The sequence below is a fragment of the Gobio gobio genome (assembly GCF_949357685.1).
Source record: "Gobio gobio genome assembly, chromosome: 7".
Taxonomy (NCBI): domain Eukaryota; kingdom Metazoa; phylum Chordata; class Actinopteri; order Cypriniformes; family Gobionidae; genus Gobio; species Gobio gobio.
This window is the reverse complement of record NC_137103.1, coordinates 36,432,023-36,459,369: the sequence shown is the minus strand read 5'-3', so window position 1 is coordinate 36,459,369 and position 27,347 is coordinate 36,432,023. Positions and strand designations below refer to the sequence as shown.

The window sequence follows — 27,347 nt, the reverse complement described above, 5'->3', positions numbered from 1 at the left end:
GGACGGGATTAGTTTAACATGGGGAGGTGGGAGTAAAGTAATTTTACCTCAGGACGTCTGTAATGTTAATGGCCAATTCGCAAGGGATAAGACATCTCAGTAAAACTAGCAAAAGTGGGAGGGGTAACTCGCTTTACGCACCACAGTAACCTCCTTGTCGTATGACGTTGCTTCCTGTTATCACGTGAGCAAACACGCCAACAAGAAAAACGCGAAACTGGAGCAGGGAGGAAACGCTGTGTTTAATCTCGGAATATTTAAAAAAGTCTTAAATAACATTTTTATATTATATGAATATTAAAAAATATTCTAATGTAATGCTAAAAGAAGTGTTGTGCCTCTAATAAGTGCTTTCAATCTTCTTTTTGGTTTAAATGGAATGCGGAAAATACTGGAGGTTTGCCACAGAGTTGTCCCACCACCTACAACGCAACAGAGTGCTGTTTGAAGCGGCTCCATGCTTGCAAAACGCACCAAAAACTACTTTTAAACAGTAAATGACGGAATTTTACCGTACATTTTGACAGCGGGTCTATTCGAACGGGATTAGTATTACCCGAGGTCATTTTTCCGGACCTTTTTACAGAAGGTAAAAGTCTCCGTAATCTTTACTGACATTGTCCGTAATGATTACCGAGATGGCACATTCAGACGGGACTAAAATCACAGAGAACCTCTGGTAATAATTACTTTACCCCCACCTCCCCATGTTAAACTAATCCCGTCCGAATAGGGCTTAAGAAAAACAGTTTTATTTGTCTGAAATCATTAAGATATACAGAAAATAACTCACTTGTTGGAAAGCATGTACAGCTGGTGAGTAAGTCCTGAGAGAAAGAGACAGTTTCAGCAGGTTGATCTGAAGATCCGTCAAAAATTGCCCAGCTTTCTTGATGATCAGGTTATAATACGACCGGACAGACTCTAGAGATAGGAAAGTAAATATCTGCATAATTACCAATCAACATGTAGTTCAACAAAACACCATCACACATGTGAACAACTCAGTGAACTATGAATCGTTGCAGAGAGGATGAAATGTCGGTCATTACCTCCATTTTTGTAAACAGTTAACTCCTTCACAGTATCGACAAACTGCCAGAACTTCTCGTCACCATCCTCTCGGATGAACTCGCTGCACACAATTAGGTTTACAAAACAACCAAGATACATGAAACATGAAGCATGAAACACAATATTGCATACTAAAAGTATCATAGTAAGAGAAAATGCTCAGATTTGACAAACCACAACCATCCGTCATCCAACAACCCAATCAATTCCCAATCGACAAGATCCAAGTCCTGCCCAATCTTTTTTCTTATTCAAGTCAAGTCAACTTTATTTATATAGCGCTTTTAACAATCCAGATTGTTTCAAAGCAGCTTTACAGTGTTAAACAGGAAAATAATGCAGCATAATTTTATTCAGCCGTCTAGCCATTCTGGAAAACACGGTTATGTCATCAGTTCATTTAAATTATCATAGAGTGGCAGTCTGGGCTTTAGATCAGTAATTAGATCAGTAATTTGATTTATATGGTTAATTTAGTTTAATACTTAGATTTATTTCGATATTTAGTTGAAAAATTTAGAAAAATGTAGTGTCCCCAACTGAGCACGCCAAGCCAGAGGCAACAAGTCTGAGTGCACTCAGATATACGTCCCAATAGGGGAAAAAAATACTACCGCGACTTCTGTTTCATGCTGCTTACTTTAAGGTAGCAAATTCAAATTCATTTTCATCTAAAACAATTTTTATAAATATTATAATTTTGTATAATTCTTATACTTACAATTTTTTTAATTCCTTAATACATTTAGAGACCACATGGAATAACTAGTTAAAGCAGCTAAAATATTCACTTTCCATTACATAATTTGAACCTAAAATCTTGATATTGGTAAAGTACAATTAACAGAAATTATTTTTTATGCATGAAGTGAAAGGTAAGGCCATTTAAAAAGGAAAGGTAGCAAGTGAGATACTGAATTACAGGATAACAATTGTGATTCCAGCCCACCTTGTTTCCAGCAGGAGAGGGGTCATGGCCCATTTGGCCTTAAGACTGGCGACAACTCCTTTAGGTGCTGAGTGCACATGCTGGAACCTCAGCAAGACCAGCACAACAAAGACCACTCTCATGATCAGACACTGCTAAAAGAACATTCAATATAACACTGTTATTCCTTTAAACAATAACCTTAGGATACATTGGTCTATTACACAATGATTGATGAATACATTTCAAAATGACTAGAAGCGTCAATACATCAGAAAATGTATATGGTGAAGTTGCCATAAGAGGAACTTACACCATAGCTAGACAACACACCCTCACTATAGAGTAAATGTTTGTTAAACGAAATACAACCCCCTCCCCCTATTTTTTTCATTCAAGTTTTTAGCTTACGTTTTTCATTTAAGAAGATACAGCAAGCCTAAAACTGTCAGGTAAAACGCCACGTAGCTACAATGTAACGTTGTGTGTCAATTAGCTGCATTGTTGCATTCTTTCACAGACATCAGCATCACTGCCCGTTTCATACAATGTATGCAAATCAGATGAAGACTATGATTACGATGGGTCATTTTTTACGAATGAAGAAACAATAAGATGGGGGGCAACATAAAAGACATGTATCACAAACCACTATTACCGTTTCTTTCTAGACTAAAAACGACATATTTTTCAACTACAATAAACCGCGACCTGCTTCTGTGTTATACACTATGAATATGTTTTAAAAACACACCTATATCATCGGACACTGAGCCGCTGCACTACCCGTCAGTTTCACAGGACGCCGCCATTGAGGGGTCCTGCAGCTTTAATTCCCTCTTCCACATATGGGAAAGCGATACATTAATTCCGCTTGAGTAAAAAAGCGTCAACAGTTCAGCGACTGGTAGGCCTAATATTTTAAATAAAGGTGATCTTAGTTATTATGGCAGTGAAATATCTTACATCATCAACATGTTAGAAGTTGTATGCAGGAGTTGGTTGTTCAGGCATTTTCATGGACAACTAGCAGTAGGAAAATAACGGTAGGGTAGAGCTCCTGAATGTGAAGTTCATGTTGATGTTATGAGCACACAGTGGTTTTTGCCTGTTTGATTAATTTAACCCAAAACATTGATATAGCTACATGTTACATCTCATTAATTTCTGTTAAAACAAATTAGGATATTTGGCTACAACTTTCAGATAGCCTATACTTTTTAAACTTAGGCCTAATTTAATGTTGTTAGCAGCATTTGATTGTTAGTGATACTTTACATCACAGATATCATTAGATTTGTTTTATGTATGCTATAAAACATAAACGGTGCTTTTATGTTAAATTACTGCATAATATAGGCCTATTGCATGCGTTTTATTGCATAATATAGCTATTGCATACATTGTATATATATATATATATATATATATATATATATATATATATATATATATATATATATATATATATATATATATATATATATATATATATATATATATATATATATATGTTTGTGTGTGTGTGTGTGTGTGTGTGTGTGTGTGTGTGTGTTGACTCTTATAGGCTATAGGCATAGGCTATCTTTATTTTGTATTTTTACTATCTGTAGCCTACTGTTGTTGTCTCTGTGTACCGGAAGCTTCTGTCACCAAAACAAATTCCATGCGTGTGCAAACATACTTGGCAATAAAGCTCTTTCTTCTTCAGAACTAAACAATAGTATTCAGCTCGCACTCTTATTAATAAACCAAAGGGGGCGCTGCATATGAAAAAAGTGAATTTGCCCGAGTCCAGACATACCTGACAAAAAGTAAATGGTTAAATCAAAGACCAAAACCCACATTTAAAATACAAAACACATAATCATTTAAAAGAAAAAAAGAAGTTTAAGACTATAAAACACATGTCCATAGTAAATTTGCAGGGAAAAATTTAAATGTGAAATATGCTGCATGAAGGATTTTTTTTTAAAAACAAAATTTTGCAGTAGCCTATAGGTGATAAAGAATCAATGTCCAGTTCAAATGATACCTATTAAAATGTAATGACTAAAAAGTAGGTTAAATGTTAGGCCTATATATAAATCAAAATATTAGGCATATACATCTGCAAAGATAGGACTAAAATATAATTTGACTATAGCCTATTACACACAGACATGCACGTGCAAAGTATGGTAGTTCATTGTAGCCTAATGTTCAACAAATTAACAATAAACGCTGACAGTTTACTACATAGCTATAAAATAAATGTCCAGAATTTAAATTTAGAGTGTAGAATCTGTTTGATTATATATGCTTCTCGACCAAATATAGAGTCGGCTTCAAATTATGATATAGCCTAACATTCCTTTAGTAGGCTATTTTCCCAAAAGTGATATGGCACAAAGATTGCATAGCGCAGAGAACTGTGAAGACAATAATAACATGCACACCGTGAATTCTCTCAGTATAGCCTATTGCTGAATATACCAGCGCACTGGAGTGGGACCAGGTGCAGATGAAATTGTTCGCGTGCTACGAAAGAGCTCGTGCTGTACTGGCACGACAGTGTCTCTTCAGTGAGGCGCTCGTCTCATTGACATCATTTCGCATAATCCCGCTGATGCGCGTCGCGGGACGGATGGAGACATTGGAGAGCGAAGACTCATCGCGAGTGCGTGGACATTCCGCAGAATAAAACAGTCCAACGAGACACTTGGAATCGTTTCCTTTGCACAGAGCGAACGGACGTTAGTAGTTTAAGTCATACTTTATATTACCACGATGTTCGGTTCTTGAACAGCATTTGGTTATGATGCTTGGTGACTTACACTATCTTTACAACTTTGTGTGTGAGAGAGAGCAAGTTTGATGTGAAGACTTGGATGTAACACTTTCGCGCATCCTTTTACCATATCAACATGTGGCATGGGGCTTTTGGGCTGGATCCCGCGCGAACGTCCTGGAAGAAGACCTGGAGAGGAGATCCTGATTCACACTAACTGCATGAAAAATGTCATCGTGTTAAAATGAATGATAAACCCAACAAATGGATTTTCATCCCGATTTTAGCCATTCTTTTTGTTATGATTGGGTACCAGTATATTTGTCCGGCAGGCGGTCAGGCTTGCCATTTCAGGACAGGAGACAAACTCGTGAGCATCGGTGCCCTGCCCACTCCAGACCCGACCACCGATGACCTGTACCGGGAGCAGGACCAGGAGGATGACAGCTCACCTAAATGCGCGTCCAAATTCAACTTCACAGAGCGCGATCTGACACGCGATGTCGATTTCAACATCAGGGGAGATGATGTGATTGTGTTTCTGCACATTCAGAAGACAGGAGGAACCACATTTGGCAGGCACCTGGTCAGGAATATTCACTTGGAGCAGCCGTGCGACTGTAAAGCGGGACAGAAGAAATGCACGTGCCACCGGCCCGGTAAGCAGGAGTCCTGGCTCTTCTCGAGGTTCTCCACGGGCTGGAGTTGCGGTTTGCACGCAGACTGGACTGAACTGACCAACTGCGTGCCTGTGATTATGGACAAAAGGCAGTCTCCAAAGCGCAAGAGGTAACGCGCCTCCCTCTCTCTCATAAACTAATTCGGAGAATTAATTTGCCGCTCTGTTGCTTCTAATGAAGGTAATGATGAAGTGTAACATGTAGTCTGAGGGGGTTTTCACACTTGAATCCACTCAGACCTCTTTAAGTAGCCTAGACCAAAATTAGTTTCACACTCTTAGAAAAGTGGGCTCATATCTCATTAATACTACTAATAATACAAAAAAAATTATAAATATATTGAAATGATCATACACTGAAAAAATGGTGTGGAAACAATTTTCACTCAGAAATTGCTAATAAATGTCACAATTTCAATGTCAAGTAGTGCCAAAATAGTATTTTATTGTAAAACGTACTCTAATAATGTTTGTTTTATTTATGTTTTGTTTTGTTTTTATGGAGTAGGCTTCAACATATATATATATATTTAAGTCTGAATTTTTTTACTTTTATGCTACTTTAAGAGCAATGTAGTTTGAGGGAGTTTTGAGACCCCTTTAAGTATAGTGAACCCAGTTTTATTTGCACACACAATGTCTCTGGCCTTAAAAAAAGCCCTATTTTGTCCATTTTGTGAATGGGGTTTCAGTTTACTTTATATAAAGAACTTGCTTTGGGGATCTACAATTATTATTATTAGAGAGATATTATAAAGCTTTGTGTCACAATCCGGTTCGATTTAAAGTGGTCCGAGTTCATTTGGAGCATTCACATACAGGCTAAGGCCAAATTCATGCCAACCACTTTTGGATCCCTGAAACTATACTTAAAGTTGAACTTGAAGGTAATATTTTTCCTCTGACACATACTGATGTGTTACTAATTCTGGACCAGTTGAATGAGAAATGATTTTACCACAGAAGCCAATCAATCACTCCAGTGGTTATAATCATACTGTAAGTTAGTCCACTGTGAGAATACAGTGTCTACAAAAGAGATCTGAGCATTATGAATTCTGTGGTGCCTTTACTAAATCCAAGTCCCTTGTAGTTTCCTAGACTCCTAGTCATTCATTATGCCCTTACTCATGTCTGTAATGCAGTGTTTTAATATAGACTTTATCACTTTTTAGAAGGTATTTTAGTCATCTCCACCTGTAAAGGTAAATCTTCTTTGCATACGATTTTATATAGATATATCTACCCTGTCAGAAAATGCACTATAATTGGGGGTTCATTGAATGTGGCCCCTCTGTGTCACTCAGTGATATTATTAATGTGACAGTGATATTATTAATGTGAGAGATATTATTAACTTATCACCCAACATATGGTAAACACATCAAAACGCACAACAAAGAGATAGTCAATATGAAAAAATGGCAAGCCTAAAATGCTATTTTGTACAGTCTCTGTGACCACAGCTCTCTTTACCAGATTCTGTATTCCCGTTTAAATGATGGAGAGGCTGCGCTGTAATGAACTTTAAATGAGGTATCATAAAGCCGAGCAGAGCCGTCGAGCATTCCCATCTATAAATCTGACAGTGCCAGTCTGGACAAGCAAGCTATTAAAAAGTTATTTTAGTTGTTTACTAAGTATAATGATGGCTTGATATGGTGAAAAAATGCAGACTTTCACTTTTATAAGTGCCCAACGAAGAAAAGACATATGTGTTTTTAGTGCCTGCGAAAGCTGTTCTTGTAAATGGCATATAAAATAGCTTTGTCGTCACCTTTGGCTTCTTGCTGATCTAATGTTAGTCCATGAATTATGTTTGACACACACAGCTGGCTGTGTCTGTATCTGTTTTGCTCTGTTATCATTAATTAACCAGTTGCCAAACAAAATGGATCAAGTTAATTAGTTGCTTGGCCTGTTTATATGGTTTATTGTATTGTAATGATGAATGAAAATTGCTCATTTTAATACTGTTTTAACAGCTGTAAAAAACAAAAACAAAATAATTTTCTGCTTTTAAGAAAGTTTCACAGGGGAAACATTCATTGGCTGAAGAGATATTCACACTCGTACCCTAAACCTGCAAGACCACAGCTATATGATTCATCTCTGCAGAATCAGCAAGCTCATTCTGGGAGTCCGCCGCCTGTATGTGGGAAAGAACCAATGCCCAAATGAAACATAAATCCATCGCTGGCTCGCTCTCTCTGTGCTTTCAAAATGCTGCTTCGCATTGCTTCTCTAAAGATACACCAAGAGACGCAAATAAATCTCTTCTGACAACAGACGCTTTTGCTCTCTGAACCACATGTGCTAAGTGGTGACTGTATGAAATTTTCATCCTGATACCCAGCTCTGTTTTATTTCAGTTAAGATGGATCTCTGTGTGCTTGGAGGAGGTTTTATTTTTGCTGTGTTTAAATGCCACCTTCACTCTTGAAACTTGCTGCACTCACAGTATTCCATAATCTAATCATCAAGATTATTGCAGTAGCACAAAGAGATTTTGCACTTTTTTATTGTGAGCATGCAGTTGTTCTGTCATGTCGCGATGGTGGGTTATAACGTGGTAGCCTGGTTTCTCTGGCATGGTGTGGCCTTTTCAGCCTGGTCCGGAGCAGTGCGGGCACATCATAGAGCCTGAAAGGTCAGCCATGTCAGAGCTGAAAAACAGACACTGTTAGAGTCGATGTGAAGGGAGAGTTGATGCAATCTCTTCAGAGAGAGAGTCTTCTCTTCTTCTGTCTCTCATTCTGGATTGATTGTCTTCTATACGGTCAAAATTTTCACTTGCAGTTAAAGAATCTTGCTGAGCTGGTTTGAAACAATAAAGTAAAAGTAGTCCATTTTAATGCACATTGTGATATTCTACTTGGAGCTGTTCATGTCCTTGGACTCGGAATTATGCGTTTCTATGGCAACACTATCAACGGCAAGCTCGGAGCTCTCAGAAAATTCAGAGTTTACAAGTTGTAATTAAGAGTTCTATGAGGATGTGAATGCTTTTTGCAAGTCGGAATCTCGTAATGGTGTGAACGTACCTTATTTCAAATAATAGCCAGTCAATTCGCCGTAAGTAAAATCAAGTCCTATTTCACTCAGAAAAACAACATATTGCCTAAGTAAAATGGGTTGCGAAAGGTAGAGTTGTTTTTAATTAAAGATGCTAATCTTATGATAACTGACCAACCATATAACGGCGCAATTAAGATCAATTTCAGACCCTAACAGGGTTTTATTTGGGTGCAACCCACCTCACGTATTTTATACCCAAAGGCATCACATCAATTTAAATGATGTTGTTCAGACGATAAAGCCCCCTGAAATGGAAAAAACCCTGACTAGTTCTTTTCACCTTCCTTTCTTGTTTTTTTTTTCATAGCTCTGCGTCTCTTCAGGACCTCTCTCTGCCTCTTTTTATTTTAGCACTAATTAAATTTGCCAAGTCCTCTGACATTATAACCAAATGGAGTTTCTGGGCAGTCACGAATGTGCAATCTGTGAAATGAGATGCAATTAACTAGCCAACTGCACACAGGTTCTGAGATTAAAGGCACCGCAAACTATCTGCACATGTTTACAGAAACAGACTAGTTTGCAGTTAAAGAAAACATTCAAACAAAACAAAAAAACACCAAGACAGCTAGTCCATAATTAGGAACACAAAAGCATTAAAGCGATTTTCTGTTTTTCTGCCCAACACTGATTTCATAGTGTTGTCGGTTACTCGCATAAAGGTCAAAAGGCATTTTACAAAGTTTCAGAGCACATTATGGCGAAGGAGGGTCTATTTTGGCATTTTACTATTCCTTACATAATATCCAAAATTGAAATCCAATTGATTCGAACAGTATCAAAGTGTATCATTCATGTTTGTAGCAGGTTTTGCAGAATGTAGAATTGGCTCCCTCTCAATTCATGTGAGTGTGAGTTTAAAAATGAATTGGCCACACAGAAAGTTGATTCCGAATGACAGGAAGAGGATCCATCCATCCAACCATTCAAACCATATTTGCCATCTTAATTCAAATTCAGGAATTTAATTTAAAAAGCTTTCTAAATGTAGTTCTGAATAGCACACAGTCAAGTCACCTTTATCTTTATAACGCTTTATACAATACAGATGGTTTGAAAGCAGCTTTACAGTGATCAACAGGAAAATGATTCAATGATGGGAACAGAGTTCATTTCAGCAGTACAGCATCTCTAAAAGAAAAAATTATGTTCAGCTGAAGTCAGTTCAGTGTTGATTCAGTCCTGTTGTAAAGAATATCAATTATTAAATTAGTTAATTTAATCTATAAAGCAGTTATGCAGAAAACAGTGACATCATCATCCAGCTCAGTTCAGTTCTCATCCAATAGTGTCAGTGCAGTCAAATCAATAATATTGTTGAATATTAAAGGGTTACTTCAGCGATTTAGCATTAAGCTTTGTATCAGTAGAAACCTGGTAGTATATTCGAATTATGGTACTTTCCCCCCTCGTGTCCCCCTGAGACGAGAGAATTATGCATTTTATTTCTGGAAAAAAATCCTCAGATGACACAAATATCGTCATTTTGCGTCATCAGAGGATTTTTTGGCCAGAGGCTATAGACTACAGCCAGTAGAAGGAGCTATTTCCGCATGTTTTCAACCCACCCACAGGGGTGAGATCTCACTCACAGAATGTAAATGCGCACAGCCGCTCGGATCAGGCATTATTAACGGAGCGGTATGGAGCAAAGTGAGTGTTTCAACTTTTCAATGAATTCCAATGAAAGTTAACCTTCCATATGCAATCTGAAAATGCGCCAGACTGGACACGCGTCGTGAATGACTGTCGCGCTTACCTCAGCTCTGTTCAGCTCTTCGCTCTCGTGATGAATGAAATCTGAATCCTGCTGCATTTGAGACGTGACTTTCGTTCAGCTCACTCACACTTTATTGAAAAGACACATTCAGTTTTTACAGTAATTGTAGTGTTTATTCTCTAACTGAACAAAATGATTGTATTACTATGAAAAACAAAACGACAATGGGCGCGGTGTAATGGTGGGAAAGTGATAACTAGTAGCCGTGGCTTTGGGAGTGGCCTCGTTGAGCAGCAAAGCAAGTGCATTCTGGGAGTTGTTGTCTTTCATCCACATGAGACAAAAATCAATTTTCTGTCTTTTCTCAGTCTAGAAGGCACCAAATTCCAAAATAATTTCACATTTCTCCTACATAAATGACCTAGTTTAAATACACATTCATCTTCCCAGCGCTGAAGTACCCCTTTAAGTGTAGCGCCAATGTTGTGAGAACAGTTACAAACCAAAGTATATAGACATGTATGCTGATTATCTAGACATTTTTCTGTGTAAAAAAAGTTTTGTTTGTTTTTATTAAATTTGTCCTCTGCATATGGTGAAACAGAGTCACATTATCTATTAACACATCACCTCATCTATATTAAAACAGTCTATTTGCGTGTACGCCTGAATGCGTGTTAAGTTTTCATGGCTTTTGTGGTTAGGGCTTTCACGCTAATGTAATGAGACCTAGAAAAATCTCTCATTGTTCTTATGGAAGGCCAAACATTCAGTCCTCCGAACAGCCGAGGTCCTCTGCTCCCCCTCAACAATTAGACTACAAATAGATTCACAAGCTCCTCATTTCCCAGACAATCACAGTAATGAGTAACCTGCAGCTGCACTAATGGGCCATTATTACTCACACGAAGAAAGTGATGACATCCTCTTGGCACAATAACACTCTTTGTATGATATTTTATTCATTATAGTCAACACAGAGACACACAATTAGGGACTGTCAGCATCTGCATGGGCTCAGATCAATACAGAGATGTCATCACCCATCTTTCGCAAAGAAAGTAAAGCGCTTTTGATTGTCACCTTTTAAATTCTTCTTCATGTTCCTCCTTGTATGTACCACACATCGCTGCGCTTGTTAGATGGCTTCTGTTGTCATGTTCAGATCCTTTCAGCTAGATCTGTCAGCTTTTGCAGGTTCTCTGTTTGCATGCATGGGGCTGCAGGAACTAAATTTGTTGGATTTACAGCCTGGAGAGACTTGCTCAAGCCCTGTGCATCCTCATTGGTATGGGATGTTTATTAGGTGCAGAGCTGAGCATGCCCTTGTGGGTTAGACGCGGTAGGGTCTGGAGATTGCTTTCACGTGTCATTAATCCAGGTCGCCATATTCTCCGGAGCAAAAGCTGTAATCCAGTTGCTGTGAAAATTTGGGTTTACAGGGGAGGGAAAGTTCTTGTGCATCTTTTGAGTCAACTGCTTCTGTTTAAAAAGGGCTTAAAGCACTTTAAAAAACAATGTGGTGTTCGATGCAGCATATTGTTAAAATGTGTTAACTGCATTTAGGGGGAAAACACAGTAGACTATGCAATATTTAAATCACAATGAAAAATAAGCGTGGCGTTTCATTCTGGAATTGTTGTGTTGAACGAATCGTTTGAATAAATGATTAAAAAACTTCCAATTCAGAGGCTTTATCCTTCGAAGGTGTCACAGCAGCGCGATGAAGGCTGTCCCAATTCGAAGGCTCCTGTCCCAAATGAAGGATACAACAGATGGAGGCCAAAATTGACTTTCCAGTGCATTTTTTTTTTTACTTTAAAACAATTTTTATACCATAAAATACCTTTATAACATTAATGTTTTAAAGGTCCCATGGCATGGATTTTTTATTTTATTTTATAATGTATTCTGAGGTGTACTTATATTGTTAGTATGATTTTTACATCATAAATTTCATAATTTAGAAATAAAAGAAATTATTTTTTCTATACTGATGTTTGCCCTCTGGCTGAATGCCCTGTTTCAAGAGGCGTGTCTGCTGTGAGACAGTGAAAACGCCCACTGTTGTGATTGGCTGACATCTTTGGATTTGAAATGAGTATTAGATCTCGTAGCGGAGGGGGCGTGGTTTAATGAGGTCTACAAGGCACGAGCCTGCCAGAGAGACGGATGGACCTGAGTTCACTACGCATGGGCGTGCCAAATTCTCTGGGCGGATGAAAGGGAGGTAACCGTTCCTGTTATGACGCCATAACAGGAAAATTCAAGATCAGCTCGTCTGAGCTGTCATTTTCTCAAAGGCAGAGAAAGACAGCCAGAACTCGGTTTACACCGATCAAAATTTCTAGCCACTTGGGGACAATATTCAGGCTAGAGGAACTCATAATAATGTTGAAAAACCTCATAAAATTAAAATTTCATGCCATGGGACCTTTAAATAAAAAAAAAGAGAAATATGCAACGATGATAAAAACGAAGTGATTCTTTGAAATATTAAACTAAAACTGCCAGTAGGTAGAGTCATCGAGTCATTCATTCAGTAACGAAGCAAGATGAATGAATCATTAGCTGCGTCCAAAATTGAATACTTCACTACTATATAGCATACGAAAAACAGTACACCAACAGAGTAGTATGTCCGAATTCATAGTATTCGAAAAACAGTAGGCGAAAGTACCCGGATGATCTACTACTTCTGACCAGAGTCTGAAGTGTACATACGATGGACACTTTACTATGGCCCTGTCCCAAATGGCACCCTAAACCATCATGGCCTTCCTCTGAGTCCGCATTTTCACGACGTAATGTCGCTTTGACTGCCGGGAAGAAGTCCGCTGCGTAGCTCACACCAGTGTGGGCTCGGCAGAAGTGCGCATCGAGGGCGCATATCGACCTCAAAGGGGGCGCTCGCGAGCACCCTTCTGAGGCCTAAAATGACAAATGGGACACCCTGCGGTCTCGTGGACTTAACGGATACGCGCACGCAGCGGCCATTGTAAGTCCACAAGACCGAAAGTGCACATGAAGTATGCCATTTTGGACAGGGCCTATGAGGCCACGGGAGAGGATTTATGAATGGAGGGGAAGGGACGCAACTGACGCTGGTAGGTCACATGATAATGACGAATGTAGTACATCCGGATTACACATTCATACTATATAGAAGAACATACTTTTTTAACTGCACGCAACGTATATGCACCCATATGCATGCTGCTTGTGTGGAAATGGATGCAGTCAATTTTGAACACAAAAGATGTGGTATTTTGATTGGATGTCATGTATTTACGGCATTGTACCTGTTAGAAATACATGGTCGGTTTGAATGTAATTTCAAGGTGGGGCAGAATTAAATGAACTGCAAAACTCAGCATTTTATTCGCGTACCACCTTTGTCACTGCGGGTACGAGTACCCCAGTTTGGGAACCACTGGCCTTGAACAATTCTCCGTAGGCTAGACCGTCCCATTTAGCAACACTCTTTACGACCTTCGTGGACATCGAAGGCATTGCCTTTGAAGTCCGCATCCTTCGAAGGATGCAGCCTCTGAATTTGGACGCAGCTTTAAAGAGACACTTTTATCTTTCCTGAACGAATCAGTATTTTTGAACAAACCAGTTCAACGAGTCTGATATTGCATACTCTCTGTCTAGGTACTTATTTTGGAAGAGTAATTAATTCACGACTTAGTATGAATGTGTGTATGAATGTAATCCGGATGTACTATATTTGCCGTGCAGTCATTATCATGCGACCTACCAGCGTCAGTTACGTTGTTTCACTGCCATTCACAAATCCTCTCCCGTGGCCTTGTGGGATAGTAAAGTGTCCACTGTTGAGCCAGTAGCATACTTCAGAATCTCGCCGGAAGTAGTAGGTTATCCAGGTATTCATCTACTTTTTTTTGAGTACTGTGAATTCGGACATACTGTCTTTTGTCACATTTGCCTACTACTGTATATTTCAGATGGAGCCAATGATTTAATATCTCAAAGACAGTCACTTGTTGCCCCCTAATGGCGATACTGTTACTGAAAAATCCCCACTAAAGAACAGACCGTACTATCCCTTAGCCAAAAACTGTAGTAGGGCTGTACGATTAATCAATATTCAGTTTAGATTTTCGATTATTGTATCTCTGTTCTACTACATTAAACTGTATTGTATGATTTGTACAGTAGCTATAATTTCAGTTAATTGACACACATGGGTTAATTTGTTTAATTAACTTCATTATGTGCTTTCTGTTAAACAAAGGTTAAACTAGCCCCATTTCTCCCCCTGAAATGGTTAACAAACCACAGGTTTAACGTTTTATTACCTCCTAAGTCAGATTTGACACCAGTTCTCCGGACAGGAAGTGTAGATGCATCTCCTCATGTTGATGAAAATCTGTATAGGCCTGAATCTTGAGAGGCTGATGTGCACTGTGAAAGCTACTCAGTGTAATGAGACAGGTCTTGCCAGAGCAGACGCTCAGCTGTTTTGACACCGCTGTCAAAAAATGCTGCTATAGCATATATGACTCTCCAATAGTCTAGTTCTTGGCCTTTTATTGGCCGCAGTCATAACTTAAGCCTTGACTTATAGCTGATGTCTATAGAGACTATAGAGAAACAAGGAAATATGAATCTAGTTTATTGGACACCTTGTAAAATGAGTACACTTTAATTATGAGATATTTGTTATGCTGTGAAGTCAGTTTTGTTTTGCTAATCTGTTTAAAGGGATAGTTCACCCAAAAGTAAAAACTGTCATCATTTACTCACCCTTATGTTGTTCCAAACCTGTATGAGTTTCTTTTTGTTGAACACAAAATAAGATATTTTGAAGAATGTTGGTTTGACTTCCATAATATTTTTTTCCTACTATGGAAGTCAGTGGGTGTCTGGTTAACAACATAAAGATGAGTAAATTATGACAGAATTTTCTTTTTTGAATGAACTATCACTTTAACGATTAACTCAAAAGAACCCATTAATTCGTGAAACATCCAGAAAACATGTTACGTGTGACACAAATTTGTCTAAATATTGTCAGCAAAAACGTATTCTCGGCTGTCGGCTCCATATACAGTACTTATTCATCGCCAGGTAAGGTAAGAAAAACTTTTATAAAACTTTTTTAGAACCGTTTTTAAATAAAAGGTTGAACGAAAAATCCTAAATGAGTGTAGCTACCTAATTTGGTGCCATTGTGGCGAATTCAATCATTTATTTGTTTTGACAACCTAACGTGGGTCATATCAGTTGGATTAAGCCATGGTTTATATGTTAGCTTTGGGAAAGTTAATGTTTAACTGTTCTCATAATTATAGCAGAAGTTAAAGTTTTATTGCAGGCTTTCCGCAGGATCAAGCTGAGCACAGAGTGATAGACATTCATTTGATAACAGATGAGTCACACATGGAGGTGAGGCCTGCTGGGAATCACACTGTTTACTTCTGAATCTGAACCCTTTGGAATATAGACATGTATATTTGTACTGTGGCGGCCTTTATACTGTAAGCTGCAATTACTGTCATTTGTTAGAAAACCATGTACCCCTGTAATTACTGTGCTGCACTCCCCAGGTTTGTAGATTCTGCAGCCGATTACCACTGAAAATGATGTGTGACTTGTTATTTGTTCTTTTAAAAACAGGCTAAATCTGTGTTTGCAGTAAAATGCACTTTCAATGGAAGACTATGGGACAAGACATTCAACAGTGTTTAAAAGCAGAGATATAAATTATGACATTTTTTCAGTGGTGGGACTGCTATTCTAGGCGGACAAACTTTTGGTTTTGTGTTACCAGCATAATTCTTGTGGGTGGATTTTTCTCTGTGTAACAGTCCCTTTCTGGTATCCTTGTGGGTTAAAATTATTTCCTGTGTTAAAAAGCGTATTTTGAAGCCAAAAGATTTCTCAGAGCTGTCTAGTTATTAGATTCAGAGTCTATTCCTGGGATCTAGTATTTGAAACAAGATCTCTGAGATATCTTTCTAGCAATAGAGCAGACATGGTAAAGAACCAGTGCTCGTTCAGTGATGGTTATGATTTGATGCTATAGGAAAAATATTTTCTTCAAGGCAGTCACACAATAATAACTCAATTTGCGCAGTAACCATAAGTCTATACCAGTGAGTCTTATTTTTTATCGTCTTTTTATTTTGGAAGGATGCCAGTGCAGTGCAAATTTAGTGTCGCACTCTCCACCACTTTCCTGAAGCCCTATTTATTTGACAGATTGACAAATCAAACTGTGACAGAGAAAATGCCAGCTCAGAGACTTCCTGCGTGTTATTTTTCAACTGTGATCAGTCAGGCCTGACCAAAGGTATCTGTACAAAGTAAGTCACTACAAGCGTGATTCATCACCGCCACATGGTGAAATGTCATATTTCCTTATTTGGTGTGGCCCCGCTGACAGGTAAATGATGTGACGAGTGGGCGGGTGGCTGCAGGGAATGGGCCAAAATAGAGTCCCCTTCATAACACCTAATCTGATCCGCAGATTTATAAATGACCGACCTGTACTGTTCAGCTCATCTGTCAATTTTGATGTACCTTATAGGATTTGTGTACTTAATATGAAATGCTGTTTGGTTAATATGAATACCATATTATACATATGCATTATACATTGGCATTTGGCACTTTGGTATTAGGTAACTCAGTCAAATTTCAAGATGCAGCTAGTCAGGGGATCTCAACATGATGGTGATTTCTTGGCTGAAATGAATCTTTACTTAATGTGAGTGAACATATCATATTTGTCAAAAGTGCAGTCTGTTAATTTATGTGTAAAACTTATTTTAATGTAAAAAACAAACAAACAAACCCTGAGAATACATTTAAAGGGATAGGCTTGGAACAACACGAGGATGAGTAAAAAATGAATTACATTTTTTGGATGAACTATCCCTTTTCATGTTTTCTCATTATATTTAATTTAATGGTGCTGCAAGTGATGTTAGCAGTTTCACTAACTTAAGTGAGACAATGAATTAGACCACCCCCTTTCTTCAAAATTCTGCTATCCAAAGATATATAAAAAAAGCAGAACACCCAAAATGACCGACAGACCGAGAGCATCTCAAAGTCTTCTGATTGGCTAAACATCAACGTCCCTGTCACAGAGACAGGTGTGATTTCTCAGGAAACTTATTTCGGTGATATTTGTGCGGAAGGGACATTTTATCATTTATAGCTTTATAGAGACGTGAGAAGCAGAAGCCTTCAGTCTCCATTTGCTTTCAGTGTAATCTCATAGGTGTCTTGGAGGAGAAATATATGAGACATTAAAGAGATCTATTTTTTGATTTCCTATAGGGCTCTCTCTTTTTCTGCGTCACATCTGGCAGCTCTTTCACTTGAATTTGGGACTGTTGAGGTTGTTCTAAAATATCTATGGTGTATTTGGATATTTTCATGTGCGTTGAGTGGTTTTGAATGCTGAGAGCTCAGTGCTTGAGAACGGGGTATGATCTCAGTGAGCAGATTGCCGTCCAGATTGCATCTTAAATTTGCATGTTTATAAATAGGCAACTTTGTGTGACACAGATTACATTTGCATGACCATTTGATATGTTTGTCTGAACTAAGCACAGAACTTAAAATGTATCTGATTTGTGAGTTTGTGTCAGTTGTTTGATAGTGTGATCAAAGAAGTGCACAAACTTTCATGTGCAACCTGCAGTTTCCTTACTTGAGAAATTGAGAATTTTAGGAAATACAATTTTTGTTATGTAACATTGGCAACTCAGAAATATGTTGCAAATTAACAACAAATTTCACATGAAATAATTAAGAGCACTTACATGATATATCAGTCTCTGGAATGTATTACACTACGTCCGATGTCTGATGGTCACATCAGTCACGCTTTTTTCATAAGTTGAATACAGAAGGCGGTCCGCCGGAAGCTAGATATTTTACTTTATAACATGTTAAATATGGATAGTTTTCTTACAAAAAAACATAAATTCGCTTCAGAAGGCCTTTATTAACCCCCCAGAGCCATGTTGATTACTTTTATAATGGATGGATACACTTTTTTGGGCTGCCATTATAATGCTTGGCAGAGCCAGGACTTTTTTTTATATAACTCTGATTGTATTCGTCTATAAGAAGAATGTCATATACACATGGCTTGAGGGTGAGTAAATAATAGGGTAATTTTCCTTTTTGGGTGTCTCAAGTATTGTTGAACTGTATTGGTAATAACGGAACTTGCGACCATAGTTGCTTTTGTGAAGCGCACCCGGAGTGGGCTCTCCCCACATTGGCATTGATATTATGTTGCCATCACATGACCAGCCATATCACATACTGAGTAAAAAAAAAAAAAAAAGGGTAATGGGTCTTCTTGTGGTGCCCCCTCGGCACTTGGTGCCCTACGCGCAGCACGTGATGCGTGTGGTGGGAGCGGAGGCGCTGATTAGTTGTATTGCTAAAGTGTGTTTGACTTGAAGTGGCGCTGTGTAGACTGATCAGTGTATGACATCAAAGTACAGAAAGAGTGATGAACAGACGGTTCCATATACTTTGATGTCATACAGCTTCAAGTCAAACACACTCTACTCTTTACTCCACTTCCGTAATAAAATGTGCATCCGATGTGCACTTCAGAATGTCGACAGTAGGTCAGTGTGTTATGAAATTTATCATGACAACAGCAAGCTTAAAATAGTTAAATAAGTGGATAGAAAAACATGTTCATATAAAGATAAAGAAGGAGATAGAGAAGTTCAAACATTACACTAATTATTCCACATTCCATGGTGGTGTAGGGGGGCTAAGAGCCTGGCACTATCAATAGCTAAATTCATGCTCATCGTATCCTGGGATCTGTTTACTTTTATCTCTGCATAATAATAATTAGTGGGAATGTTTTATTTTAAAAATAAAATAGCTTTTTGATCATTTTTATTTTTGGAATTAAGTGTGTTATTAAGTGTGTTCTCGTTTTTATCAAGGCTATGCCCTCATTTGGGAGCTTCAAAGGTTTGCTTGGAAATGTTTAGTTTGCCTTCAATATAAGACTTTAATAAAATGATGGCAACATTTGAGGTGTGGCCAACTGTATACCACCAATAGGACGAGACCAGGTTTGTGGATGGTTGTCAAGTTGTTCTATTTTTTTGTTGTTAAAGGGGTCATAGAATGGTACATGCACTTTTACAAGTTGATTATACGGAAATGTGTGTTGGCAGTGCCTGTACACAACCATCCTATAATGATAAAAATACATCCAGTGTTTTTTTTTAATCTCCTTATATATTTTCCCCTGTCTCAAATCGAGCCGTCTGACCGTGTGACGTTACACGGTGAACGCCCCTCCTAAGATTGTTGATTGACAGCAGCGTTTCAACACAGACCCGCCCTGAGCGAGCTGTCATCAGTCCGCCATTGTTGATACTCTGGAGCAGAATGGCGTCTAAGCGATTGTGGTGTTGTGTTCTTGGGTGTAATAACGAACATAGCAGTCATTTTGATGTTCCTAAATCCGAACTGCTGAAGACCCAGTGGCTGCAGTGCTGAGTTTTGTTTTAGAAGGGAATATTCCCCCGATCAACGTCAATGTTTGCGCAATCATTTCTCAGCAGACTGCTTTATAAACGAGCGTCAGTATAAAGCAGGTTTTGCTAATAAGCTGCTCTTGAAAAAAGGATCGTGTTCCTGCTGCACCTCAGGAAGATCGAAGATGTGAGTGTAACGTTTTATTAACCTTTATATTAATCTTTGCAAATCGCTTGCACGCTTCACGATGAATGAGGCTAAAGTTTACAGGGTAAGTTACATTACGGCATGCTTTCTGTATATGACGTTCTCAATATAATTCATAATCCCACGTTTATAATGAACAACGCGTTATGTTTGTTATTACAAACTGTGTACTCGGGTGATAAAGTTAACGTGGTAACACTACACTAAGCTTACTTTTGTACATGGTTTATAACGGTGTCTGTTACTGATTAAGAAGTAATGTAAAAAAAAAAAAAATCTTATAACATAACATCAATCTGTCAATGAACTAACACATCAGTAAACACATAGCAACTACACTACTCTGCCAGTACAAAGATAGATCAAAGTGACATGACGTTAACCAACCATTCAGAAACGTCCTGTTCGAACTTCGATGGGTTCGTCATCTGTTCCTGGTCCGAGTCCGGTTCAAATTGATAAGGTTGCTTAGATGTGTCTTCAGAGACTCCCGTTGCCATTATTTCTCGAAAATATACCCTCAAATGTTGTCAAGGCAACACTCCACGTGTGTTGTGGTGTTGTGTCGGGTCGAACCAAACGCCCCACAGAGCAGAGGGGGCGGGGTGAGCAAAGCTCATTATCATTTAAAGTCACATACACTGAAATGACTTGCTGAAAACTGAGCTGGTTTTGACCAGGTAAATTGAGTGTTTTCTTACAATACTAATGAGAATTTTTAATTAAAGTATATTACAAACTTTTCATTTAGACACTAAAGAATCATATTAACTTGTACAAAAATGTCATTCTATGACCCCTTTAAGGATGTTGCAAAGGTTGGTTGGCAAAGACTAATTTACTGGGGTAACGATTGAACCCTGTTTTTTTTACTTTCAGAATTAAATAATTTAATGCATTAGGCTAATTATTTGCAAAAGAATGCAAAATCAAAAGTTGGAATGTTTTGCAACATTATGGGCCCTATTTTAAGCGTATGGTGCAGGTGCACTTAGGGCATGTCCGAATCCTCTTTTACTAGTTTAACAATGGAAAAAATGGTTGGCGTTGCGCTAGACGCATGGTTCAAAAGGGTACCCAGTGTTGGGCACGTTACTTTAAAAAAGTAATTAGTTATAGTTATTAGTTACTTCTTACAAATAGTAACTGAGTTAGTAACTGAGTTACATCATTATAAAAGTAACTAATTACCAGGGAAAGTAACTATTGAGTTACTTTTTTTTTTTTTTTTAACTTGGATGCCTCCAATATTAAATATGTTAAATGAATGAATTGGACACTAAATAGAATAAATTATTGTTATAAAACATTGTACATTAATGTACACTATTGTAATGTTGCTGTGGGACAATGTGAGAGACACCTATCAAATTCAATACTTCATTGTAAATATTATCAGTAGGCCTACTATAGTGTAAATATTGTGTAAATATTAGCCTATCAGTACTATACTACTCCATTGGTAGTGGAGTTCACGTTATCGCCTGGGTTTTTAGCCACTACGTGGAGAGACTCTTTCTTCCTGGCTTAAGTTGCACGTTACATAAACATTCTTACCTTTCACCTCAATGAGGGAAAAGTAGCGCTTATACTTCCAGTTTGCGAAAGCTACCTTTGAAGTCTTTGGACGACGTGGAGAGACTCTTTCTTCCTGGCTTAAGTTGCACGTTACATAAACATTCTTACCTTTCACCTCAATGAGGGAAAAGTAGCGCTTATACTTCCAGTTTACGAAAGCTACCTTTGAAATCTTTGGACTTGGTGTGTGTGTCGGTGCATATGCGTGTGTGTCATAGGTGTGTGTGTGTGTGTGTGTGTGTGAACTCAACCTATCAACCGCAACCTTGTCTCCCACCCACCAATCATCATCAGTTATGTGTACCACCCCACCCACCCCCCAACGTGCATGACATGCACGCCCGCGCACACACACACACCAACCAACCAACCAACCAACCAGAGAAAGAAAAACGTTGCAGGTCCGACTGACAGAGCCTGTTCGGATGAAAACCGCTTCAGTGAGCTCAATTATAGTAACGCCGCGTTTTTTTTTCAGTAACGCTAATGGCGTTGTAACGGGAGAAACAGTAATTTGTTTGATTACTCGTTACTGAAAAAAATTATTCCGTTAGTAACGCCGTTTATCTATAACGCCGTTATTCCCATCACTGGTTGTACCTAGTCTCTTAATGAGTCGTGTGTGTTTAGGCCGTAACATGCAAAAGACCAATCAGAGTCTCATCTCCCATTCCTTTTAAAAGCCAGTTATGCACCATGGCGGATTCGCTATTTACATGGCGGAAAGACTGAACGCTTCTCCAGAGGGGAATCCTTTTATTTTTAATATTTAAAAATGTTTGTGTGCAGCTGCTCGACCCTGTGTGTGTAACAAACAGAGTGTGCACGCACATTGTGCATCCGCCTATAGGCGCATATTACTAACACGGCCTTTAAATAACACAGAAAATACAGCGCTATTGTCCAGGTTTTTGTTGGTCAATGGTGCAGTCGTTTTCAGTTGCCTCAAAATAGCATTTAGCTAACAATGCGCCTGAACATACCTTGTTTTCTGATCAGCAAGCCTATGGCGAACAGATGGGCGCGAGTGCATTTGCTATTTAAACAACGTGGCACTGGACGTGAAAATGATAACTGCGTTGGGCTGAAACTAGCAAAAAACACGTGCCTGGCGTCGCATTGTGCCGGGTGTATGATAGGGCCCTATTGTCATATTGTACTTTTGTGATACATTTTTTGTCTGTGGCATAAAGATGATATTGCAAATACAGTTTGACTAGCTGTTTGTGTGAATATGATTGAGAGTCTCGACACTGTTATTGAACTGAACTAAACTGAGCGGAATACTATTGTCTTCGGTAGAGCTGCTTTGCAGCTGAATTTGTATATAATTGATGAATTTTGCTAAATTAACACTTATTTTCCTTACTGTGAAGCTGCTTTGAAACAATCTGTTTTGTATAAAGCGCAATATAAATAAATGTGACTTGACTAATGCATAGTAAAAAGACATGGCGATGTATGTCAGATAACCATGTTAAATTATGTTGACACTAGTTTACATAATAGGCTGGTACACTTTTATCTTAGTAGGCCTAGCCTACTTCCGGGACTTGAGATATGACAAATTAAACCTCATCATGTGCTTGAAACCTCATGTGCTTGAAAAGATCGTTTGAGTTTTTTTTGTAAGAATATGAATGACAGCGTGTATTTCTGTATGTGGCAATTTGAATCCGTTAATGGAATGTTTCATGGATGAATGAATCTGAACTTGCAGAAAGGGCCACTGAACAAATCTTTTTGGTGAACTGATTTAAAAGATTTTAAAGAGTAACTAGGGATGAACCACAATCCCCACCACTAGAATCTAGGAACATACATCAGATGCTAGATGAGCAGTGTGTCTGTGGCATCTAATGGCATAGAAAACAACTGCTGGATTAAACCAGTCCATAACATTGCAGAACATAAGCTTCCTCATTATCATGAAATATACTGTACAGTGTTATGGACTAATCAGTGTTGTGTAATATCACAAAGGAAAGTGTAGTCATGGTGTACAGACTTTCAGCCTGATAAGAAAATATTGTGTGCGTGTGGCTGTACATCTCAGTAGGGGAGTGTCAGGGTCCCGTAGGGAACAGCAGTTAAAAGCCACTTTCCTGCAGCATGGTCAGTCATGCAAAATGTGTTTAGTTTTTAATTGTGTGATGAATTCATTGTTTAGCTCAGCATACGTGCATAGAATTGTTGTTTGACTCAAATACAGATAGACTCCAGATGGCCACCTGAGGTTTGCCACATTGATGAGTAGAATGTCATCAGGCTGCTTTCTTTATTAGTAGCATGAAAACAAAGAAGCCCTTCAAACAGTGCTTCATTATCATGAACAAAATAAAATCATAAGTGACTATTTGCAGCTGTGTAACATATGCAAGTGTTATGGAGATTTCTAATACAATGTTTCAGCTTTTTAATAGCTCAGGAGAATTAATAGAGTCATGTTTAAGTAGCAGGGTTTGTCCTAGTGTTTGTCCTAAAATTTCTTTTTTTTTTAAAAAAAGGGGTACTTCAGCGATGGGAAGATGAATGTGAATTTAAACAGGGTCATTTATGTAGTAGAAATGTGAAATTATTTTTGAATGTGGGGCCTTCTAGACCGAGAAAAGACAGAAAATGTATTTTTGTCTCATGTGGATGAAAGACAACAACTCCCAGAATGCAGTTGCTTCGCTGTCTTACGAGGCCACTCCCAAAGCACGGCTATTGGTTAGCCTACATCTCTTGCCCACCGCGGCACCACCCCTCTTTTGTTTTGATATTCATAGTAATGAAATAATTTCGTTCAGTTAGAGAACAGACGCTACAATTAAAAACTGAACGTGCCTTTTCAATAAAGTGTGAGTGAGCCGAACGAAAGTCACGGCACAAATGCAGCAGGAGTCAGATTTCATTCATCACGAGAAGAGCTGAGCAGAGCTGAGGTAAGCGCGGCTGTCATTCACAACGCGTGTCCAGTCTGGCGCGTTTTCAGATCACATATGGAAGCTAAACTTTCATAGGAATTCATGAGCGGGTGGGCGGGTTGAAAACATGCGGAACTAGCTCCTTCTGGCTGTAGTCTATAGCCTCGGCCAAAAAAATTAACGATATTTGCGTCATCTGAGGATTTTCTTCCAGAAATAAAATGCATAATTCTCTCATCTCAGGGGGATATGAGGGGGGAAAGGACCATAATTTGAATATACTACCGGGTTTCTACTGATACAAAGCTTAATGCTAAATCGCTGAAGTAACCCTTTAAGCAAGGATGGATTAAATTGATCAAAAGTGACAGTAAAGATATTTATATTTCAAATAAACACTGTTCTTTCGAACTTTCTATTCATCAAAAAAATCTTGTAAAAAATGTATCACAGTTTCCACAAAAAATATTAAGCAGGACAAGTGTTTTTAATATTTTATAATATGAATACAGTGTAACTTGAGCACCATGTTAGAATCAAGTGACACTGAAGACTAGAGTAATGATGCTGAAAATTCAGCTTTGCCATTGCAGGAATACATTACATTTTAAAATATATTCAAATAACAAACAGTTATTTTAAATTGTAATAATATTTTACAATTTTGCTGTTTTTGATCAAATAAGATACTTCTTGTGAATGGTAGTGTATATCTACAAAATAAGCTTAAATTAATAATTAATAAATAATAATGAATAAACAATTAACATTTTATCCACTTCCAAAGAAGTAATGCAAAGTGCCTATATGAAGTCTTTCATTATCTGATGGATAGTAAAATATAGGTTATGCTGATGAACAGTTTTCTCTAGGCTATTATAAAATAATAAACCACTTTTAAAATAAAGGAAATGCGTTTGCTTTCGCTCTCTGTTTGTTTTTCTGCCCACGTTAACTAATTTTTTTATCAACACTGGCATTGCAAGATGGTTCCTATGGGTTTTGAAACTCAAAATGAACAGCGACAGAACCTTGTTTATACCTGACTTTGATAAATGGTTTCTCGCTCCATGTAAAGAAGACAAACAACATGCAGAGGAGGGTAACACTCGTGCTGCGCTTAATTACTGCACAGCACTTGCAATCACAGCAATAAACCTGTCCAGCGCTCCTGTTTAATGAAGGCAGATCAAAGTTAAAGCTGTCCAGCAAGGCTTTCATCCCTTCTGCTAATGCATCTTGTCTGGGAGTTGTTGGAAATATTTATTGTCCGTGTCCACTGTCGCTAGACTGAGGGCTACTGAAATGACCGTTAGACATTTTGTCCCCAAAATTTGCATTCATCTGTTACCAGTGAAGATGGGATCAGAGAAAGATGTTCTGCAAATGATACAATGAAGGTGATGGTCATTTTTTTTTATTTATGAAATGATGCCTGACTGGTTTCAAGACCTTTTTTAGTGGTTGTATGTCAACTCCCCCATGTTCATACTTTTTGTAAACAGCTCATGTCATAAAAATCTACTGTGGTGATAATATGATAATGTAGTCTGATAAATACTTGTGAATAATATTTATATTAGCATGGTGGTCCAAGAAGTATTGACACAGATTTTATGTTTCGATTTTTATTCACAAGCTCTTGTTTTGAAACGGATGTTTCCCCGCTGACATGTTACTCTGCTTCAGTTTTTAATGCTTTATTCAACATCACAACCAACATAACAAATGAAATACTCAGAGTAAGATAATCAAATTATTACGTTTTGACATGACTACCAAATTACCTGATTTATTAATAAAGTCTTGACAAACCATTGACAATACCATTGTATTGTCTTTATTTCTTTCAAAGGTACAATTGAATGAGCTCTTCTCGTAACCCCTTTTATTAAACAAATGTCATTGCTTATGATTATGGTTTTATTTGGCATTTTTCTATGTTTTCATATCTCTAAATGTTTTATTTTGCAATGTGCACTAGCTCTTTTTAACTGATTTGTGTACAGATCCTTTGAAATGGGACAAATCCTCACATTTTACCAGTTTGAATTTTTTCTTTGTTACTCAAAAATTCAGATGACATATTAATGGGACTAAACCCATTAATATGTTCAGTTCTACTTTCAAAACACTACTTTTCAAAACTAGATTTGACAATAAATAATGTTTCAATCTTATATTGTTTTTCCTTTACATCATTAATGTGTTAAATATTGAAATGTGCTAACAAAAACAATGCTTGTCCCCAAAACACTGCGTGCATACAGACAACTGGCCTACTCACAATAAAACCCTGCATGACTATGCTCGTTCACCAGCTTGAACAGCACTATTCAAGCACTAGCCTGGAAAAGCATGGAATTTATGCTGGTTTATGGCAGATATTTCAGCAGGGTTTTCAAATCAAACGTAGCAAAGCACAAAGCTAATTGCGATTAGTGGATGGGAGGTGCGCTACAAACAAGGTTAAGTGAAGTTTTGTTCACGCATCAATTAAACCAATGAAGATTAAAATCGAGAAATTTGTCAACCCAATTACAGCATTAAAATGACCATGGTACGTGTCTCAAAAACTGTACTTTGTCCAAAAAACAATGGGTTAGCACTGATGTGAAAAAATGCTGCACTGACATTGTAGCACAAATTTGGTTTGTTGTGCACTGGGCTGTTGTATGAAGAGCAACTCTGAGTTCAAGTCCTGGCGAGAGCGACTTGATGAGACAGAGAAAAAAAAAAATCAATACTCTCACTGTGGATGGTTTGTAACAGGGCCTCCCTGAGCAGTGTCTGTCACACTGTGCTCTCAGAGGAAGCGCTGACCACAGTGATGTCAGACCACAGCAGGCGTACTAGATAGTACAAAGATACAAAGACAGCACCAGATTCTTCAGGAC

At 38.1% G+C, this 27,347-nt stretch overlaps 2 protein-coding genes across 5 annotated transcripts in view; one reads left to right on the top strand and one right to left on the bottom strand.

Moving 5' to 3' along the window:
* uggt2 (UDP-glucose glycoprotein glucosyltransferase 2) overlaps positions 1–2,839 on the bottom strand; it is a 39,088-nt gene extending 36,249 nt beyond the window's left edge. The window contains exons 1-4 of one of the 4 annotated variants that reach the window (XM_079822104.1): positions 2,757–2,839; positions 2,024–2,157; positions 1,053–1,135; positions 794–924 (exon numbers count right to left, since the gene is read on the bottom strand). In XM_079822104.1, the coding sequence (XP_079678230.1) occupies positions 794–924; positions 1,053–1,135; positions 2,024–2,145 (336 nt within the window). In that variant the 5' untranslated portion in view covers positions 2,146–2,157; positions 2,757–2,839. The remainder of the gene's footprint in view (positions 1–793; positions 925–1,052; positions 1,136–2,023; positions 2,158–2,756) is intronic. The other 3 variants (XM_079822107.1, XM_079822106.1, XM_079822105.1) reach the window with 3 other exon arrangements.
* Positions 2,840–5,016: 2,177 nt separating this feature from the next.
* The window catches only part of hs6st3b (heparan sulfate 6-O-sulfotransferase 3b), a gene marked incomplete at both ends in the record, with an annotated part of 63,057 nt that continues 40,726 nt past the window's right edge, over positions 5,017–27,347 (top strand). The window contains one exon of the mRNA XM_079822103.1: positions 5,017–5,561. Within this exon, the coding sequence (XP_079678229.1) occupies positions 5,017–5,561 (545 nt within the window). The remainder of the gene's footprint in view (positions 5,562–27,347) is intronic.